Below are 16,913 nucleotides of genomic sequence, written 5' to 3'. Positions count from 1 at the left end.
AGGCAAGAAAAGAGATGGGGACAAAATCCAAATGAAGATGCATCAGGACAAATACACCAATCTTAAACTATTTACATGATTTTTCATCCTAGATTAGAGCTGCAGTGTACAATGTAGTCCACAGTCTGACACTGGCCTGATTTGAGAGACAGAGGTCTGACTCCAGTGTCCCATTCTCCCCTTTTCCTGCCTTCCCTGGGGGCAGTCATCTGCATCCAGCCACTGCTGAGCAGAGCATACACCAGAGCTCTGGTACCATCACCTATTTTGACATGAAAGAGAAAAGCCTTTGTCCATATTTTACCATTCCTTTTTTTTTTTAATTTCTCTACTCAGAGCAGTTTTTGGGTAACCCTGCTGCTCTCCAGTGTGCCAGAAGTAGAAGAAGGGCGCACAATATGAAGAACATGGGTTGTTTTACAGGCAACGCCCCACAAGCTTACCAACCAGTTATTATTTACTATTACAGAATAGCTGTAATAGTAAATAGGCACCAAGCCTGACTCTTTTTCAAAGAAGGATGCATTTAGGATCCTTTTGGTCCCATTTGCTATTATTTTTATAGTCAGTACTGGTCCAGTAGGTTGGCATTTTAAGAGCTAGAAAGAATTAGAAGCTCATATGGATTTGGTAGAATTTGGGTACGTAGCTCCGGCCCAAAAATGTAAGGCACTGAAATAATACACAGCAAGATGCAATAATGCCAGCACTAGAAAAATAACATGTTTTTCACATGTTCTGGAAATCTGAATATTGCAGACTTAGGCAATAAACCCTTTGGGTCTGGGATCATCTTGTTTTAAGTGTGGGTACATCATGAAACAAACCGGTCAATGATTAAAGCCTTTCAGTTCTGTCAAAATATTTGAGACATTTTTAAAACCTTTTGTTTTGCACATTCATCATGAGCACTTTATTTTTTTTAAATACAACTCATTCAGAGTGAGACTTTACTTAAAGTACTGACAACAACGAACTTACAACAAAGCTCATACCTTAAAGGAGTTATTTATAGAAATCATATGTTACTATTTTAATGGTATTTCCATGTACCACGACCAAGACAACACATATTTTCCATTAAACTATGGTTTACCTGTTCATTCTTTTAAAAAAAACAAACATCAGTGCTAGCTATTATCTCTGCCTAACAGAAAAGAGACTCTTGGCCATGTTAACAGTAAAAGAGAGAGCGAACAAGGATGTATCTATTAGTTATTTATGAGGAAAAGAAGATAAATTCTGCTGCCACAGTTGTTCTTCATTAACAATTTATGCAGTTAGTACTCTTTACTTGTAGCACAAAGGTGATGTTACTTTAGTAATATCACACAAGAGTTGGTTTAGTTCTTACAAGTGCTCCTCTATTAACATAGCCATAGAAGTCAGTTATGCCATTTGAGTGTTTGTACAAACACTCGATGAGGAGAAAAATTAGAAATTGTTAAGAATCGTTTTTCCACTGGCAGACTTGCAATCATTTCTCCTTTCTATTCTGAGGAGACAGTGCCCTCCTGTGGCACGATTTTTTTTCATTTGCTTTTTTCCTATGTATACTTCATCCAGAAAGATGACTGGATAGGGTTTCCTGTATCTACACAAGTTATTTATTTATGTACTTGTTTATATGAGTTAATTTTGAGAAAAGGTTCCATTTCTATCTATATTTTCATATGATTCTCTAAAAAAAAAAAAAATCTTTTAAAAGTTCTTGCTCTTTTCTGTTTGGTTTCTGTGTAAAATTAGGAGAGAAAAACCCACTGGAAATCTGGACAGCTGGTGCATGTCTGGGTCCGTATGAACCATGTGGCAGCTATTGGCTGAGCTAACAAAACTGTGCCTATTATTTACCATATAAACAGTGACCTACATTAATCCTAGTTGCTAGTCATTTGATCACTCCTTAAAGGACAAATGATGGCCTGAAATTTTGGGAGTTTGGCTCATGCATTATTATTCGCCTGTCTTGTCTTTTTTTTTCTCAGCAGTTTCACAAATCCATCTAGTAGAAGAAAACGTCAAGTTTTAAAAAGATATAATAACGATACTTGGTAGCGTTTTTCTGCCAATTATTGATTTATCATCAATATTCTCCTATATAATTTATTTTCTCCACGGATTTTTACATTTTAGGCATAAAAAGCACTAAATTATAAACGTTATCCAAATTAATAAAATACACATTGATTTTCATACTACTAAACACTGGCAAAAATATTTGAGGTAACCAAATACTCAAGGAAAATCCTGTTCAGACCCTGAGATAGAACACCTCCAGTTCCTGGGGGAGAAGAGCCTCACAATGAAGCTCCCTGACACCATGGAGTCAGCATGAGGTGAGGAGCTCATGTGCTGTATACTTTCAGCACACAGAGAAATTCTGGAGATTTTAGGTAGTGGACTGTATAATGGAACAAATAAAGGTTGAGAAGAACAGAGCCACCTCTACCATCCATCTGGTTTTGCTGTGCCCTTCAGTGGTGTGTAGCTTTGTAAGAAACAGAGATAGAATGGGGCTAGTCAGAATAGTCTTCTTAAAAACTCTCAAAAAACTTCTTATTTCTATGGACACATGCCTATGCACACATTGGTTTTTTCCTCAAACTTTTAACTTAGCCATGAAAGATTTTCAACAGAAATGCCAACATATAAAAAGGCCAGCCCTTCATCCAATTAATTTCCCTGTTCAAAACTCCATATATTTAACAGAAATGAAACACTGAATTTTCTCCACTCCAAAACTATCTATGAGAATGAACTGAAATGATGTACAAATAACTTGACCAGATGACCAACATATAATTTTTGAAGCTCTTCTGCAGTTCTTTTAATAATTTAAATCCAGCAGCCTTTAAACAACAGAAAACAGAATCTTATAATAGTAAGTGTGAGACAATCTCCGCTATAAGTATTGCTACCTGAACTATAATTAAGACACCAATTTCCTGTGATGTTAGAAAGCTGTTCTTTTCTCTAGCATTTGTACTAGCTTCCAAATCACTTCTGAGTACAAATTAGAGGCTTGTTTCCGCTCCCCCCCCCCCCCCCCCCCCTTTACACTTTGCACAGTCACTTAAACATGCATAAAGAGAGTACTAATGGGTATAATTTCCCATTCACTTCGCACAGGTATAAATGATTCCACAACTGGGAAGCAATGAAGGATCACACCCACTGTGCTGATTAAATGAGTTAAGTACAGTGTACATTCCCCCTGGCTATGCTTCCTGGCACCACTAATTCCTTCTATTGAACCTTTGGGACTTAGGCCAGGACGTATGCACAGATGGTTCCTCAAATCAGGAAGTCACTTCCCCTACCGTCTAACAGAGCCTGAATCCTGGTATTCAAATTACTATATCACACAAGTGTATGGTAGGAGGAGCTTCCCAATTTCCAAAGTTCACATAGAGTGCTTTGAGTCTGTGTAAATTAGGATGGCACAGGACTGTTAGAAATAAAACCTTTTGTAAGGGCTTACTAAGGACATGGTCACTGGATACTGATGGTATGCATCTCCTTTTCAAAATACCTCGTACTCTAGAAGTGACTTAAGGCCCATGCACCTTCTCTTTGTGCAGCAGGGATTGTTGCCAGCTTCCCATTCAGAGCAGCAGTATGAAGATGATGTGGCTCAAGTCAGAAGCCTGCCCTGCTTCTCATGATCTTCCCAACATAATTGGCAGGAATATGCATTTAGTAGAAAACATGATATGAGTATTTATATGTGAGGATAAACATGACCTGGATAGCATTTTCCCAAGGGACTGCATTCTGGTTTAAATATATGTCACTGAAGAAACTAATTAACTGGTTATCATATCTTCAGATGAAGAAAACTATGTCTATCTATATATACAAATGTAGATGAAAACAGGGGAATAGCAGAAATACATATATTAATACAGAGAGAGAGATGAGGTCTAAATACATTAAGGGTGACTTATTATGCTCTTCAACGTAATAAGATTATTTTTTCCAGGGAAATTTTGTATTTCTTTAAAAATTGAAAATTATCTAGGTATTATTTTCTAGACATATGTAATAGTTATATATATCTTAGAATGGGCGGCAGGCCCATAAGGTCACTGGTAAAAGGCTAAGTAATCCAAAGTCTTCTAATTAGGGCGCCAAATGTTAAGTACTTAAGTATGTTTTCTTACAAAGATACTGCCAGGTTGCATTATCATTCATTTCTAGAAAAATCCAAAAGTATTTTAGCCCTCCAAACAGCAATATGGCAGTCTGAGAAGCTTTCTTGCGCAGTAGACAATACTGGATAAACAAGAGCCAGAGCTCAGGGAAAGATGATGAAGTAATAATGAAAAGATTATCAATTTGCCAAGTGAGGGCAAATGAATGACACTGTGCTAAGGATCAAGTCTGGCCATTTTTTAATAAAATAATGTCTTAGTTTGACAGCTTCATGCCAGCATCACACCAGGAGTGAAAAATCACTTTAGGCACAGAGATAATCTAAAAATAACAGAGAGTATTTAAGCTAGTCCCAGCTGAAGAGCAGGGAAGTCCATGAATAGAGTCAGAAAAAACAAATGTGGAGAAAAACAGGGCTGGGGCAAGATTCCATCATGAAAGGTGTGACTAAAGCAAAGTATTGTCAAGTCCACGTTCCACAGGGGACTTAATGCATTTTACATTTTGGATGTACATGTTATGACAACTGATACTAGGTCCTAAATTGCACATCTTTGGTCTTGCACTAATTTGTATGCTTGGGGTACTTAATCAAAATCTCAGAAGGCCTGCTTCTTATATTATTCCAACGACACATACATAAACTAGACAATAGCAGCAAGCTGCTCCTCTGGAGCACCCCACCACTTAGTCCTGTTTTCCTTAATACTTCATTTACAATTGTTCATATTACTTCAAGGCTAGAAGAGATATTCAATACATTACAGAATTATTGGCTTGCCCTCTCTTGGCATTTCCTAATTTACATTTGTTATTCTCACTCTTGCCTTGAAAAAAAATTCATCAGTACATCTCACTTCCCAAAATCACAACCAAGCAAGGTAAAAAAATAAACAAAACACCTCTCTGTGGTATTAACATTGTTCCTTTCTTTAGTAAGATTCTCTGAAATGGTAGAATTTACTCTACAACACAACAGTGCCTGCACCAGCAGGCTTTCAGATTAGAAAGCAACAAGTAAAATAAAAGAATTTATGCATCCTTGAACGATTCTTCAGACTGGTCAACTCCACACTGCCTGCCAAGTTATAGTTGACACCGAAGTTTTTACTTCCTCTGATTTAACTTCTCCATTAGTAGAAACCTTAAAGCCCATATAAAGTATATATGGTTTCTTATTTCCCTGAGCTTTCAGTAAAATGTTCCCAATTCTAAAAGGCATGAGAAATAAGATCTGCCAGGATAATTCTGTGGACTTTGTCTATAAATATCAGGAGCTGATACAGTGTTCCCTATGGATATCATTCTGGAGTGGTTTGGATTTTTTTACACATAAATCCATTAGGAAAGAAAGTCTTTGCATAAAGGAAAGTGCAATAACATTTGTGAGGGTTCAGTAAAATCTGGAACAATTACATCACATTTTTAACTTTTTGGAACACCTTAGCAGAGATCATAATTGGTTAAGAAGTCCAGTATTTAAAAAAAAAAAAAAAAAAAAGCAGAGGGAATTGTGTTCAATTAGATATAAAACACTTCCCTGTGGACTGTCTCCAGTTTGTGTAGCAAATGCTCCATGACAGGATACTGCTGTTGCTCTATGGAAATGAATTGTCCTCTGAAGTGCATCTTTGAGATGACAGAGAATTCAAAGTAATGTTTCATTGCTGTTGAATGGACCAAGACCTTTACAAGTTAGTTAATATTTTAAAGGCTCTTATGCATTACATTTTAAACAAAAAATATTTTTATTTTAACGTAATGCATATAATAATGTAAAAATATTATTGTAATAGCTTACTATGTAAAAACCACTCCTTGTGTTAAAGGAAAAATCCAAACAAGTCTACATGAAGACCCCAGACATTCACCACCAAGCTTTCTAGAAAAAACACGCTAAAATAACGTATGTGGAAACGGTCTATAAAATGGAAGGACTGAGGCTACTATCTCTATATACACATATATGTATACTCATATGTTATTCACACCACCTTTCAGTTTGGTTCGCATACACTGTTATTGAACAAGGACAATGCATGAAGACTTTGCAGTATGCCTTGGTCCAGGTCACCTGGATTTATCTGTTTTCTCAGCACAGGTGCTGAAGTTTGGATTTGACTCTAATACCTGTAAGAAAATGCTGGCTTGTGTACTAGATTTTGATATTTTCAGTTCTTTGAATAAAAAAACCTACAAGGCAAGAGTGCTAGAACTACCAAAACAGTTGGGCAAAAAGACCTGTCCAAGTACAGGACAAAAACCAGGGAGAAAGTAGTTACGTAGGATCTGATATATCTGTTCAGCTACTCCAAAGGAGTCTATAGGAGTTGCAGCTTCAGAAAAAGCAGCAATAACAGAAGGAAAACATCTGATTTTTTAATTTCAATTCTGAGCTAGTCTTTTTTATCTTTTTGTGTTTTTATTTATGTTTGGCTTTATATTTCACCTCTTTCGTCTGGTAAATTTTTGTCTCATTAAAGTAAAATAATAACACTGAGCATGAAAACAGCCTTCTCCTTAAAACTGTTTGCATGGAAGTAATACAGGTACTGCTTAAAGTAATCTCTATCATAGTATAGCTGGAAAAAAGCGCCCAATTTTGAAATACCAATGCTATTAATAGCATATATGAAGGTAAATGAATAAAAAAGTTAATTCCCAAAATTGACAAAATAATCACTTCTCAGGAAGTTAATACATGATCCAGAGAGATGAAGAATGAGTCATACTGTAATTTTATGGCTTCAGTTTTACAGTGTTCCTGAACAGTGGTGATTTTTTTGGTTTTGGGTTTGTTTTGGTATATGAAGGACATACACATATAATGCAAACTTCTCTGTGAATTAAGGGGATAATCAGACTGTAGTTTTTAAAAATAGTTGCTTATATTCAGCTATATCTCCTTGTAAACCACACATATGATTTGGTTTTAAAGTTTTTAGTTTAATTATAACATAATATAATTAAATTAAAACCAGTTAATCCCTGGGATATGGGCATTCACGTTGCAGAAAATAACATAACAAAGAAGCACCATCTGAAAAATGATCTCTGAAGTTTCTTCTGTGACCAGGCTCAAAGGGATTATTTGGGGTGAAATTAAAATTTCAATTATGCCTGAAAACAGAGAACTCAATGTTAACTAAAGGTACCAATCTAAGCTTAATACATATTAGCCACAGAGTCTCTTTGATAACACTGGAAAACTATCTTATTCTAAATTTGCAAATCCTATTCTGTTTCAGTTTGAGACTTCTCTGGACTGCATTTCACTGAATTGCAATGAAGTTTTTTGTAGCCTGGGGTTCTGTAGTTCTTCTGCAATCAAGATTTCCCAGGAGTGCTGTAATCTGGAGTAAAGATGAGAACTAGGGTTTTTTTTAGTTTAGAAAAAATACATCAAAAACTGTAGCCTTGCTGTATTCCTGAATCCAGATGGAATTTACTTAATAGTTTGAGAGGGGATGAAAACCTGGAAATAGAATCAGAAAACTATTGAATGGGAACAATGTGTTATGCACACCAGAGTAACATATAGCCTGGCTTTGGGGGGCACTTAGATGTGGGTTCAAATCCTTTTAGAGAAGATAATGCAACAGAAGATCTGCAGGCTAATAAAAAATTAATTATTGACATAGCCTAGCCCTGAAGAATAGTTAAGAACATAAATAATTTAGAGAGTACATCTGAAAGCATGCATTATTTGAGAGCAGAGCTGAGAGCATTCTAACAGGGACAACATGGTGACTGGAGATTCACTGGACCACCACCAGTCGCTCAGCTGCTGTAAGAGTACTATACCAGGCATTTGCAAGCTATGAGCAATGTCGGGTAGAAATAAGCTTGCGGTGCTATGCAAGGGAGTTTACCCTTGAAATCTTAAAGTACAAGTTACCTAAGTGAACCTGCAAGACCGTTTACTTTCATAGGGTGGAAAATCCACTGCTTCTTGAGCTATACCAGTGTTGAAGAAGAGGTATGCATATATTTGCCATCAGTATATCTGGTGAATCAGTTTAATATATATAACCTTAGCTATTATATAGAAATTTTATGTTGGGGTTTTAACATATTATTCCATCTCAGTATGCTTTTATTTTACAGGAGACTATGTAGTCATGTCTGTTTACTTTAACCTGAGCAGGAGAATGGGTTATTTCACTATTCAGACCTACATTCCCTGCACACTTATTGTCGTGTTGTCCTGGGTCTCTTTCTGGATTAATAAGGATGCAGTTCCAGCCAGAACATCACTGGGTAAGCTGTTTTTTTCTTCCTGGTTTTATTCAAGTGTTATGATGTTTAATTGACACCTCTGTGGATCACCAGTTTGTAAATGTAAGAGGAGAGAAAATTTCACATGAGCTTTCCTAGTTTAAAGTGATGTAGTAATTTCCAAGGAATAACACAGCCTAAACCATCTTAGTGTCTCTTCCTTTTCACTATGTCAGAACTTAACTCTGAGTATTGTAGATTGCCTATAATAAAAACTTTTTCATCTTTTCTGGTGACAGCAGTATTTTTTTGTAAACATCGAGAATGGGGAACATTGCTGGATTAGAGGCAGGAATGCACTAGTTTTATTTGATCTACTTCCATATCACAGTGACGAGCAATACAAATGAAATAACTACCAAGAGTAAATCAATCTTTCTGGCTGCCTGTGTGCCATAGCGGTAAAAAGGGGAGAATGTAGCACCCCAACTTCTACTTTAGGGACAAACAATCAAATGTAGCCTTCAGGCCACAAAATCAACTGAATTTTGTGGGATCTAAAATCCTATACGTGAAAATGTGACACACAATTAATAGGAATTAGCAATTTCTACACATTTAGCAACTGTTCCACAAATAAACCAAAAGAGAGACCAAATCAATGTTGCTTATGCAAAAGAGCTGTAGCTGTAAGAATTAGCAAAGTAGAAGCATTCAACTAGAGAAGGTTAAACGCATTTTCTATTTCTGCATTAAATTCACACAAGTGACAATGATTTTAGTTTTTCCTTCTGCATTTTCATTTCTTTACAGAACTACAGCACAGAGCACTGGAATGCAAAATGAGGGACAGCATTTTCATTCCAGAACTCCCTTGAAAGAAACACAGGAATAGGGGACCAGTGGCTCCCATGACAGAAAGTTATAAGCATTTTATTGTCTTTTCCACATCCTCTCTAAAAAGAGATTATAAAATCTGCATTAAAGAAGTAGAAAATTAATAAAGGCATTCAGCTATTATTTTAAATTTTACTTAGATACACAAAACAGACCAGTCCCTCTGTTGAGAATTAGTCTATTTGTACCTCTGAGGAGGTAAAATCAGTGGTATGAAATTTGCCATATAAAATGTAATGGATTTTAACTGTTCTGATGCATTTTTAATGTTCTTCACATCATAGTACAGGGGATAACGTTCTGAAAGGAGAAGGGACCATGAGGCATGTCACAGTTCTTCTCAGTTATAGACTACAGTCACTTATGAAGGCCAGAAGAGATACTGGTCTGGCACAGAGAGAAATCTGACTTCACAGAGTTCCAATTACAAGGAGCCCTGACAGACATTCCCTTCCAGCTTTATATGCAAGAAATCACTTAAATAACAAGCAGCAGATAATTTGTGTGGGGCTAGCCTATTTTGCATACAACTACAATGCATTTAGACAAGAGAAAGGAAACAGATTTATTTCTTTATGTAGCACTTACAAACCTACACACATTTTGTCCTGAAGTTCCTGCTGGATTACATGCTTTCTAAAGAATGTTCATGAATTTCTACCTCATATAATGGCTGCAAGTATGTCTCTTACTTGCAGGGTATCATTACCCTGCAATTAAAAATAAGAAAACATATCTCAACAGCACAAAAAGTTTAAGATTGGTCTTGAGGTTACTTTGAAGAATGGAGTAAAATGATTTTTATTCTCCACCATGATTTTCTCACTCTGACACAAGTTCTCTTCTCCCTACCTCTGTTTAAGGGTTTGAGCACACAAACCCCAAAACTAAGTTTCTTAATTAAAAATAAAGGCCCCCTAGATATAAACTATGAAACTAAAAAACTAAATTGAATTTCTTAGAATCAGTATCCATCTAACCAAAGTATTCTGCAGAGCAGCACTTGCAGTGCAAAAATGTATCATACCCCATGTTAATCCTGAAAGCTCTCATTGAATCCACATCAGGGATGTGCTGTTTAATATCTTTGCTATATGTTTGAACTCCAGGCATACTTCAAAACCAGTCAGAGAGAGATAAGTAGCAAAATCGGTTTATTACTTGAAGTAATAATATTTCTGTTGTTTTCTATCTATCTGCCAGGTATTACAACTGTCCTGACAATGACCACCCTAAGTACAATTGCTCGTAAATCTCTTCCCAAAGTCTCCTATGTGACAGCAATGGATCTTTTTGTGTCAGTCTGCTTTATTTTTGTTTTCTCTGCACTGGTGGAATACGGAACTTTGCACTACTTTGTCAGCAACAGAAAGCCAAGCAAGGATAAAGACAAAAAGAAGAAAAATCCAGTATGTATCTTTTTACCAGCAAGGTCTAAAATTCAATTAGGTTTTCTGAGAGAGCATTTAAATCCTTCTTTATGCTTGTACTTTATTTTCAGACTTTGCTATTACATATATACTCTTTCTTCATATCAATAGGAATGCAAACATTCACCTTGAGAATGAAAAGCTCATATATTACAGTTGTCTGGATACCAGAGAAACTAATTTCTTAGAATAAGGATCCTTTTAACCAAAGAGTTCTGCAAATCACAACTATCACCAAAAGCATTATTTATGTTACACATAGAGCTCTTTCTGTGACCTTTATGGAAGAACTGTCAGTTTCTCTGTCTTAGCTTTAGCAATATTCTCTGCCATTTACTTATGTCCATATTATTGACATGACTCTGTTTTTCTTATTATCAGGACTACTGTTAAACTTTTATATTCAAACTATGGAGTGTGCTTTTTCTAATTTCCCCTTAAGCATCTGTTTCCTTTTCATTGTTTCCTTATCTTCTTTTTCTTGTATTTCTTACCTCCTTTATCTACTTCTCTCCCTTAGAAAGTGATTTGACTAGCAGTTTACAATGTTACTTACAGATGCATGCTACACAATAATAAAAAAATTTTATGATAACCACAATAAAAAAAAAATCCTGGAAATAACCTCAGTAGGGATTGGGGGTTTTGCCCAGATAGGGAAAAAGGTTGTTGTTTATTTTGTCCAGGACAGATTTCTCCTTGCTTTTTGCAGCTGAGCTGAAAAGTCTGTTGTCTAGCATCTCTGAGGTAAAAAGAATTAGCGTACAACCCTAGAGGGAAAAATAGCCTAATCGTCCACAAAAAAAAACAAATATGCCTGTGAAAAATGTGAAGAACAAGTGTTTTACATTAATAGAGAGTATTTTCAAATCCATTTCAGGCATCTAGCAAACAATGAAGTCACTTGGATTTGCTCTGCTAAAATCTTCAAGGACTTTTGAAGATATTCTCTCTTAGTTATAATATACAGCACCAAAAAAAAAAAAAAGTAATTAGAGACCTTTTTATTAGGCATTATTGCTATATTTTCAACTTTAAAAGCTGCTGAGAAGTAGACTCTAAAAAAAAATCTATAAGACTATAGAGGAAGAATTATCGCCTAACTTTAGGTATGCTAAAGTTGGATTTGTTCATAGGATTCTTTTGGTCAAAAGAAAGAAAGGGGCACTTCCAGAGGGTGGTGCATCCTGGCCTGTCTTAGGCCAAAATAAAAGGCTGGCTGTGTGCATGTGTGTCTGTCACAGTCAGTTAAAGAGCAAATTTAGTTGTCTCACTTAAAAGATGTCCATATAAGGGTGGATTACTTGTTCTTTACATTACTTATTTGTGAGCATTTGGTGACAAACAGAACTATAAATGACTATCTGGATCCTAATCACAGAATCTAAAAAACTTAAAAGTAGGATGTTAAGGACCCAGCCTGCAGGTAAAAAGAATTTTTTTTAAAAAGTGTTTTTATAAACTGTGAATGGTCTCTTTCAAAACAGTTTAACATAAAAGATTGGAATCCTCTGGGAATAGGAAAAGATCTAAGTGGAGTTTGATATCTTATGTCTTTGACCCAGATTTAGTTACAAAACAGTGACAAGTGAAAAATGTGGGGGGTTTATATTACAGATACTTGTTTAAATTGCTATTATCCCAACCCTCCTATAAATTTAGTTCTTTTTGACTTACTATGTTTTAGAAACATATTTTTAATTTATATTATTTTTGTCTCTTTCTTTCTTTCTTTCCTTTCTTTAATTTAAAACAAACCCATCTGATTCTCTTTTCTGTCTACAAAATGAAAGCTTCTTCGGATGTTTTCCTTCAAGGTATAATGTTTTTTGCACTGGAAATTCACTGCATGCGACTGCTGAATTTAACTATTAGAGCTTATATGAGAGTGGTGTTTTGTTGTTTTTTTTTTTTGGTTTTTTTTTTTTTGGTTTTTTTTTTTTTAATGAGACATCTAAGCATTCTACTCAAGTTAACTTCCTAATTAAGTAGAATGGTTACATATTTCTAAACAATTTGTAGAGTTGATTCAGCAGCCCAAATACTGATTCACTATGGTTCTGAACTTACCTAATTTCAAGAGTGACTAACATTATTGGATCACATGAATTAAGAGAGTTTAATGTTAAAACGTTTCTGCTCCTCTCTTTCTCAATTTGCCATGGGATCCAATAGCACCAGCTACACCAGAAGCCTGCAGTACACCCTTTTAGAACTCAGCTCTGATCCCTCCTTTTTAACCTTTGTGACTTCACTCCAAATTATAAAACCAAACTGTTCTGATGTTGACCTGAACAAAATTCAATGTCATCATCAATTACTCAAATGCTGTTTCTTATGCAAAAAAGTCAGAGTTTTGAAAGGGTTTAAGATGCATATATATTTTTAATGCTGTCACTGGATCAACACACTTTTAGCAAATTAGCAAATATATCTAGCTATATTCCACATCTAAAGCTTATCTTCATTCAGAAATGCAGAGATTTCGTAAAAAAAAGAATCAGCGAAAAAAAGGAAAACACATAGAATAAAAGCCAAGAAATTTACATACTTATGGAATGGAATTGTTGTTATTTTACCCTAATAACGATCAGCAGGAAATTTCAATGCCTGTCATCCTAGCATTCACCAAGTGCTCAAATGTGTTTTAAATGCTTAATTTGCTCAATTCGTTCCAAATATATATGTGTGTATGTATGTACAGCTACTATATGAAATTTGGAACATGTTGAACCTTCTAGTTCGTGAACATTAGTAGATGGTGAACTGCATATATTCAGACAGTTGGAGAGTCTTATAGAGATTCTCCTAACCTTATTCAAAAGACCCAGGTTTTGCCTTTTTTCCTGTATGTGTATTTGCTTCTGTCTCAAAATGAACTAGCCCTGTATTAAAATCCTGCATTTCCAATTGATTATTTCAGTTCCTTCCATGTGCAATACATAAATTGCTCTCAGATATCTAGTAGCCACGTAAAATATAAAACACAAAGGAATTTCAAAATACCATCAGTTACATTCCTGAATGTTTCCTTTAACCTCTAATGTTTACTTAGCTTGGCTTTAAAGCTAATTGTCTACAGCTGTTAACTTTATATTGGTTTGTGCTGCTTTCCTGTAAAGTTAAAGTGTACAATGCAACTGATTTTAGTAAGTTCAAGGTAATATTACCATTAGAACTCCTCAGCAATTTCCCACATACCCCACGCAGAGCCATCACTCACATGTTGACCATTAGTCTCCATCTCCCTGTTGGTCTGGTGATAATAACAGAGTGTCTCCCTCCTGCCGTCTTTTTCTTTTTCTGCCACTCCACCTTAGGCACCTACAATTGACATCCGGCCTCGATCAGCTACTATTCAAATGAACAATGCTACACACCTCCAAGAAAGGGATGAAGAATATGGGTATGAGTGTCTTGATGGCAAGGACTGTGCCAGTTTTTTTTGCTGCTTTGAGGATTGTCGAACAGGAGCATGGAGGCATGGAAGAATACATATCCGCATTGCCAAAATGGACTCCTATGCCCGCATCTTCTTCCCCACTGCCTTCTGTTTGTTTAACCTGGTGTATTGGGTATCATATCTTTACCTTTAAAAGCAGAAGGAAATCAGTGATATGAGCCTTACTCACTGAATTTCTTAGAGAGATGGTTTCCTAAGTCCACTTGAAGTATCTACAATGCGCTTTATAGTGGTCTGAATTCTTTAGTGCCATAACCCAGTAAATATGAATCATATCATTTGTCCAAAAAATTGCCATCAGGTTATTGTGAATTAAATATCCATTCAACATGCTGAAATAATTTGAAATAAGTGTCATACAAACAGGTAATATACAGCTATACCTGCTGGAATAGAGAGAAAGAAAGCAGACAGGACAAGGGGAGCATGAAAACATCACATAATAGTTGGTACTGCTATTTCAAACAGGAGTGAGAGGAGAATTCCCAGGTAAAGTGCTGTACAGTTTGTTAGCATTGGCTATAATTATGCTATAGCTTTATTCTCTGTGGGCTTTTCTTTTTGGAAGAGTCATCTCTCACTTTGAATAGGTATTATTAAGCTAGAAAAGTTAACTTCTACTCCCAGCAAGATAAAAATAGACCTTTCCCTTTGCCATCCCTTTAAGAGCACATGTACAATGCTGTAAATATTTCAATACCTTGTAGTACATAAAGTCTAGTGCATGCATCTTTTGGGGGCCAAAATAAATGAAACAAAGGTACCATAAAGTTTTGTCTTTTATTTTGTGTCTCTGGATGTGCTATTGTAATTGAGATGTGGGCAAAATTTTCTCTTTTCCTTGAAAAATTACCCCTTTCCCTCATGCATGGAAGATCCAAGCAGACAGCACTTTCATGTAAGATGTTAGAGAAGCCTTAAGGATTCAAATAAATAACATGTAGACAAATCTGTATGGCCAATATAATAGCTCATAAAGCATACTGTATGTGTCTGCTGCAGTTGTATCCTTCATTTTCCACTGATGATGTTGCTATATTTCAACTGAATTTCCAGTAATTATACATTGCAAGATCAGCTTCCAAATTAATCCATGTGTTTCTGTTGTTCTTTTCCTACGTTGAGCTCTACTTTTTTCCTTACACAAGTGTTCGTGGGGTTTTTTTATTCTTTAATCCAGTCCAGGAAATAGCTTTTATTCTAGACATTATTTTTACATAAGAGCCTCAAGTTCACTTTGAAACATTAGAATTGTATTATATATACACACATACAATTCTCTGCCCATTCATGTCCTTGATCAGCAATAGCTGTTGTCAGCGCTGCTTTTCACTCGGTGAGTACCTTTACTAAAACAAACCTTTACCATGGCTAGCACACAGTTTATAGATAGCCTTGAAAATAAAAGGGAACAAAGGGTGTCTTGGCTACTAAATCAAATGTATGTAGTTTATGTGTATTTAAAACCTTCAACCCACCTGGGTGAATCCTGAAAACCATTTATCCACTGGTTTTCAGAACCTGTATGATGTTCAAGTATGCAACCTTAAGCACATGTAAATATGATTGACCTTTTTTTAATTGTCAGAGATGGAAAATGTCACCTCCAGGAAAGTGGGCTTGCAGATTGAAAAGGAAGATATATAATTTACCATTACAGAATTATTAATAGCTAAAATGGAGGAAAAGGAAAGTTTTCCAATGTTTGTATAGTTTTGGAAATAAAAATGTATAAAAAAGGAATAACTCTTGGTCATCTATTGCTCCTTGTCCAATGTATTTGAAAACATTTTAATAAAGGAATTGCACACACCTGTGGACTTTTTCAATAAAACCGCTGCACTCAATTCCAGTTTTCTTGTGATTAGTTTATTAAAAGCATGCTTCAAGGACTAGACTGCTTGACTATTTTGATTCATCAGCTGCCTAAATATAAGTGATTATAATCCTCATAACCCTTTGCATTGTCTCATTTTGTAGTCAAATGGCTCACCCACAAAACTTTTAAGGATGGAGACTAAATCTTTAAAACCATTTTGAAGATTATCTTAAAAAAAAAAAAAAATCACTTAATTCAAAGTATCTTAATGAAGAGAGATAACCTTTCTTTATCTACATAAAGTAGATAGAGTGTTTCCACTCCCTACATGAGTGTCAATCATCTTTCACACAGAAATGTGCTTCAGCTGGTGCTAGACAGATCACTAATTTTGGGGTTTTTTTTGCAGGGGTCAGTGATTTAACAGCTTTCTGTTAGTTCCTTGCAGTTAATAATAGTGGCTGATGTTATACATTTAAGGTTTCAATTTTTACCTGAATCTTTTCCCTGCTACCAAATAGTTTTTATACAGTTCATTATTAATCTCAGCCCAAACCAGCCCTTTAGTTCCCTCAGTCCAGGTACATTTCAGCTAACATATTTAGATATTTTTTTATGTCAAGGTCTGTGAAATTAAGGATTCGTTGACAGTAAGAAATTTAGCCTAGTTCAGTCATCAGATTACATATGCCTGTAGAAAGCCTGCCACACTGAAGGATCAGTTGTAATAATGAGAAACAAACAATCAGATCCCTCACAGAAGTTGGCCTTCTCCTTCCAGCAAGGGAGGAGTTTCGTTAAAGAATGATATACCCCCATCTCAATAATGCAAGCTGCAGAAAATGGAAAAGCATGCCACACCTGCATTAAGGAGCTGAGTGAACTTTTCTCAGCATATATCACTACACAAAGTAAAGGAAATAAGCCTTTA

The 16,913-nt window shown here is 35.6% G+C and overlaps 1 protein-coding gene across 3 annotated transcripts in view; it reads left to right on the top strand.

Moving 5' to 3' along the window:
- GABRG2 (gamma-aminobutyric acid type A receptor subunit gamma2) overlaps positions 1–16,003 on the top strand; it is a 77,171-nt gene extending 61,168 nt beyond the window's left edge. For 2 of the 3 annotated variants that reach the window (XM_049829316.1, XM_049829318.1), the window contains exons 7-10: positions 8,263–8,415; positions 10,474–10,679; positions 12,494–12,517; positions 14,021–16,003. In XM_049829316.1, coding sequence (XP_049685273.1) covers positions 8,263–8,415; positions 10,474–10,679; positions 12,494–12,517; positions 14,021–14,296 — 659 coding nt within the window. In that variant the 3' untranslated portion in view covers positions 14,297–16,003. The remainder of the gene's footprint in view (positions 1–8,262; positions 8,416–10,473; positions 10,680–12,493; positions 12,518–14,020) is intronic. The other variant, XM_049829317.1, reaches the window with a different exon arrangement.
- The last annotated feature ends 910 nt before the right edge of the window (positions 16,004–16,913 follow it).

Source organism: Accipiter gentilis, chromosome 26 (assembly GCF_929443795.1).
Source record: "Accipiter gentilis chromosome 26, bAccGen1.1, whole genome shotgun sequence".
NCBI lineage: Eukaryota > Metazoa > Chordata > Aves > Accipitriformes > Accipitridae > Astur > Astur gentilis.
This window is presented reverse-complemented; position numbering and strand designations above follow the sequence as displayed.